Source organism: Nematolebias whitei, chromosome 14 (genome assembly GCF_014905685.2).
Source record: "Nematolebias whitei isolate Nwh7 chromosome 14, NemWhi1, whole genome shotgun sequence".
Lineage (NCBI taxonomy): Eukaryota > Metazoa > Chordata > Actinopteri > Cyprinodontiformes > Rivulidae > Nematolebias > Nematolebias whitei.
Window position 1 is genome coordinate 1,392,734 of NC_056511.1, and position 5,718 is coordinate 1,398,451.

A 5,718-nucleotide genomic window follows, 5' to 3' on the forward strand; every position below is an offset into this window, starting at 1 on the left:
ATACTTCATATATATTATTCTAATACTTCATATATATTATTCTAATATTTCATATATATTATTCTAATATTTCATATATATTATTCTAATACTTCATATATATTATTCTAATACTTCATATATATTATTCTAACACTTCATATATATTATTATAATACTTCATATATATTATTATAATACTTCATATATATTATTCTAATACTTCATATATATTATTCTAATACTTCATATATATTATTCTAACACTTCATATATATTATTCTAATATTTCATATATATTATTATAATATTTCATATATATTATTATAATACTTCATATATATTATTCTAACACTTCATATATATTATGCTAATATTTCATATATATTATTCTAATACTTCATATATATTATTCTAACACTTCATATATATTATTCTAATATTTCATATATATTATTCTAACACTTCATATATATTATTCTAATACTTCATATATATTATTCTAATATTTCATATATATTATTCTAATACTTCATATATATTCTTCTTATACTTCATATATATTATTCTAATACTTCATATATATTATTCTAATATTTCATATATATTATTATAATATTTCATATATATTATTCTAACACTTCATATATATTATTCTTATACTTCATATGTATCTTGTCACATGTGTCTTGAACCATCTCCATCTTTGCACAATAAGGCAACAAATAGAGGAGCAGAACTCGTGGTGCAGAGTTACTGCACCTTGTTGTCACCTGTTTATTGTCAGTTTACTTTGGAGGGGCTAAAACTTGGTGTATGGCAGGAAGTTGTTGCATTTAATCAATCTGGCACGACTCAGCCAGGATAGAGATGAGCAGGGAGTTGTTCCCAGCTGACAGAAGTTGAGTCTTTTTTTTCTTCTGTTTTGCCTTTCATTCTGTTTTCACTTATTTGGGTGATAACTGTTGGAGCAAATGCAGATCGGGTTAAGCTCCTCGTTTATAGATTTCTGATTAGTATTGTTCACTTTTCTTTTTCCAGCCAGCTGTCAGGTTGATCCTGTCTTCAGGCTCCAGCACAACAACCTATGAGTGATGCACAGAAGTCTCCAGGTGGTGTTTGTATCGCTGACCTGTTCTCAGTTGACGTTGTGGTAGATGTTACATGTGTACGTTGACCATAGAATCCAGATGTGACACCAGAATGTGGCTGTGTTGAAAACACCTGTCTGCAGTCGTCCAGTAGCAGCGAAACAGTCTTGAGGACATGGACACAGGTTTTGACAGCAGAGGACGCAGAGCCTGGCAACCAAGTCAACAAGCTGACGGTGAACGAGGTGCTGGGACTGGACCTGATCCAGGCTGGGCTCCCTGGACCTTTATATTCAAGAAGAAAGGTCTCACCGTACGTTGGTGAAGAACAGAAGTTGAAAACTGAACTTTGCAGACAGAAAGTCTGCAGCCTGGCAGCACAGCTAGCTCACTGAGCTTAGTTCCACTTGAGGACCTAAGTGGGACAAAACTTGATACAACGATGTTTTAAGTTTTTACAAAGAATATTACACATTTTAGAATATGGTTAACAAACAGGGTCTGAAAAAAGTTTAATGCTGAAATGTCCAGGAATTCAGATTTTGTGTACTTTGCATAAATTCTACAAATAAATGATCTGAACATTAAAATCCTTGTATTGTTTTATTTAACCTTTATTTTACCAGGTAAAGTCCCGTTGAGATTAAAAACATGTTTGTTGTTGTATGAACACACAAAGAATCAATTAGTGAAAATGAAGAGAGGGAAATGTGACTTGTAATTCAGACACGCTGAGAATTTAGAGGGTGATACGGTTTATTCCATTTCAAAAACTTAACAAAGTTTGGAAAATGTAAAAGACGGTAAAGGCCAGCGGACAACCCCCAGTTATAAACAGGAAGTAGCACATGTTCACCTGCACGGAGGTAACTGCAGGTCAATCCTCCATTATTTGTTGTGCGTTGGACACTTCATGGTTGATTTTAAGGTTAATGCTTAAAACTAGTTGTGTTTTGTTCTGTGTGAACAATGTGTTGCATACATTTAGTCCTGATATAAACTAAACTGATTTTGTACAAAGTGTTCAATAGGTTGTGTAATGCAAAACGTGTTCTTACAGACTGAATGTCACTGAGAGTTCTGGCCCTGTGCTGATCTGCAGCATGAAAACATCCACTGCAGGAACTACTAGAGGTTTGTAGGAGATTAGAATTTTTTATTTTTTATGTTTTCTGTCTTCTTTGCCTTAATGTGGCTGACAAGGCAGAAATGCATCACTACACACCGTGAGCTTCACAGGCTGCACAGAACATGTTGGAGTCAGCCTCCCCACCATCACAGACACCTCCAGATGCAGGAAGAGGGCCACCTGCATCATGAAGGACCACACTCACCCAGCACACACACTTGTTGCCCCGCTCCCCTCAGGAAGGAGGTTGAGGAGCATTAAGTGCAGAACCACTAGACTGAGGAACAGCTTCTACCCTGAGCCTGTTAGATCATGAATCTCTGACCATCTTCCAGAGCAGGACCCTCACATACAACATACTAAACACGTCACGAACAACAAGATGATTGTCTTTGTCATGTGAAGTGGTTCAAATCACTTCTATTAAAGTAAACTACTGGAAGTTGCTGCTGTAATTTGATTCTTTTAATAATCCATGTAACCTGATGTGATCCAAGGTTTTGAACTGGTGTGACACTGGTGTGTGACCACAGCGTGCACATCTGATGTTGCTCACAGTGGTCCTCGGTGTGTTTGCCCAGACACATGAAAAACTAGAGGGAACTTTGTCTTTGTTCTCCATTCAGGCTAAGAGGCTCAGGTCCCATCGGCCCACAGAGCGGCTCTGAGATGCCAACGTACCTGGAGGAGAGCCAGGAAGGCCCTCATCAAGACCTCTGCCCTCTACGTCCGGGGGGCTAATCGGCAACGGTTTCAGAACCCTTCATAGCAGGTGGGCCAGAAGGTCTGGCTGTCCACAAAAGACCTTCCTCTCCGGGTGGAATCAGGCAAACTAGCATCTCTTTTTGTGGGGCCATTCCCCATTTCCAAGATTATTAACCCTGTGGCGGTCCGCCTTCAGTTACCTCATTCCCTCAAGGTACACCCCACATTCCATGTGTCACACCTAAAACCTCTTGTCTTCATGGTTTGAACCCTCCTGCAGTCTCCCTCCCCTCACCCGACTGATTGATGGGTCCCCAGCCTACACCGTCAGGAGGCTGCTCCGCTCCAGATGGTTGGGTTGGGGCCTGCACATCCTGGTGGACTGGGAGGGCAGTCTTCTCACCAGCTCTCTGAAGGAGTCCCTTCCTTAGCCTACCGTGAAGGTTAGTGACTGCCACCATAAACCCCGAGCCTTCACAATAAAGCAAAGTTTACTAATCTCACTGTCTCCACAGATTGGACCCAGACCTCCAATATTTCAATAAATCATTTTAACCGTTCCTGCGGTCTGGTGTCGTGCACGAGTCCAGCAACTCCATCTTGTCATTCTGGAGAACAGAGGAGCGAAACGTCTTCTGTTACAAATAAAGTCCAGTTGTTTTTGTACTGAACGCTTTTTGAGTTCTGGAGAACACTTTCAATTCAATATGTACTTGTACGTATCTGAAAAGACAATGAAACGTCTCAATCCAGGCACAAACTCAGAGTATCTCTGTGAGCCAGGCGGGCAGAACCTGCTGCCTGATGCGCTGCACTGTTATCATAACTCTACAGAACCGGGCCAAACAGAACCCCCGAGGACACAGAGACAGGGGACATCCCAGAAGCTCACTGGATTTATGTTAGTCATCCAGGAAGTCAAGCAGAGCTGTGAGACACATACTGCACTACCAAATTAAAACGACCTCAGCGATAACAAAATAAAAGAAACAAACTGCCAAAATAAAACAACTTTAGAGACGTTAACAAATGAAATGAAAAGAAACTTCCACGCTCCTGCAAAAACCAGCACAGACATGTTCCTGTTTTCAGTTTTATACCTTATAATCCAGATGTTTTTCAGCCCTTTTCCTTTGGTTGCTATTTTAAGTCGTTAAAAGTAATAACTAGTAGCATCCTTCATGACCGTTGTCATGACGCTCTGTTACAGCAGGGCTCTCTGTGAACGAGTCTCGAGGCTCAATGAGACTCACCTGCAGAAATAAAGCTTGAACGAACGGAAAAGAAACAAAAACTAATAAAATAAACGAGCTTCAGACACGTTAAAATCAAAGAGAGAAAAACTACCAAGATTAAAAAAACTCAGAGATATTAACAAAATAAAAGAAAGATAAACTAACAAAATAAAACTAATTCAGAGACGTTAAAAACATAAAAGAAAAAACTACCAAATTAAAAGAAGCTCATGAGACGCAGACCTTCCTGCTCTGAGACACAAAGAAACTTTGTGTTTGACAGAAAAGACGGTAAAATAAATCTACTTCCTGTTGAAAGTCACACTGCATGAGGACAAACAAACCGCCCCGAGCACCCGCTATGACATCATCAGTGATGTCACAGCGTTTACGTCTCACCTGACAGGACGAAGAGAGCCGTGATGAAGATGATGAAGGTCTGAGGTGACGCAGCAGCCATCCTGAGAGTCAGCCTGAGAGTGTCCTCTGTCCACCCGAACAAAATCTGAACAGTGGGACACTGTGTCGGAGGACGGGGGCGGGGGGGAAGAGGGGAGGGGAGAGGATGCAGTGCGTCTCCAAAATGCCTGTCAAGTCCAGAACTGAATTCAAAATCTTACTTCTAACCTACAAAGCTCTCAACAACCTAGCTCCATCTTATATTACAGATCTTATTGTTCCATATTTTACTAACAGAGCACTTCACTCTCAGACTGCAGGTTTACTTGTGGTTCCTAGAGTTTCCAAAAACAGAATGGGAGGAAGATCTTTCAGTTCTCAGGCTCCTCTCTTGTGGAACCAACTTCCAGTTTCTGTCCATGAGACTGACACATTGTCCAGTTTGAAGACTTTCCTTGTTGATAAATCCTATAGTTAGGGTCAGCTTGTTATGCTGCTATAGACTTAGACTACTGGAGGACAAATTGACCTCATTTCCTTAAATGAATTGTTAAAACTGAATAGTTTTCATTTGATACTATTTCTATCTTAACATGTGATTCTTGACCTGCCATTGTGTATCTATTCCTACGAAACCCAGCCGGTCGAAGCAGATGGTCCTCTTGTCCTGATCCTGGTTCTGCTAAAGGATTCTTCCTCATGAGGGAGTTTTTCTTTCCACTGTCGCCTTCATGCTTGTTCAAGATGAGAGTTCAGTGATGGAGTTAAACTCAAAGCTGCTCCTCAGATAAATAATGTTCAATTATTATTTTATACATGAATGTTTCTGTTAATTATTATTTTATAGATGAATGTTTCTGTTCAATTATTATTTTATACATGAATGTTTCTGTTAAATTATTATTTTATACATGGATGTTTCTGTTAAATTATTATTTTATAGATGAATGTTTCTGTTCAATTATTATTTTATACATGGATGTTTCTGTTAATTATTATTTTATAGATGAATGTTTCTGTTAAATTATTATTTTATATATGAATGTTTCTGTTAATTATTATTTTATAGATGAATGTTTCTGTTAAATTATTATTTTATAGATGAATGTTTCTGTTCAATTATTATTTTATACATGAATGTTTCTGTTAAATTATTATTTTATAGATGAATGTTTCTGTT

The 5,718-nt window shown here is 38.5% G+C and overlaps 1 protein-coding gene across 1 annotated transcript in view; it reads right to left on the minus strand.

The window, feature by feature from the left end:
* Positions 1 to 4,599, minus strand: part of timd4 (T cell immunoglobulin and mucin domain containing 4) — a 22,881-nt gene extending 18,282 nt beyond the window's left edge. Inside the window, exon 1 of the mRNA XM_037688182.1 lies at positions 4,539 to 4,599. Coding sequence (XP_037544110.1) covers positions 4,539 to 4,599 — 61 coding nt within the window. The remainder of the gene's footprint in view (positions 1 to 4,538) is intronic.
* Positions 4,600 to 5,718: the final 1,119 nt, after the last annotated feature.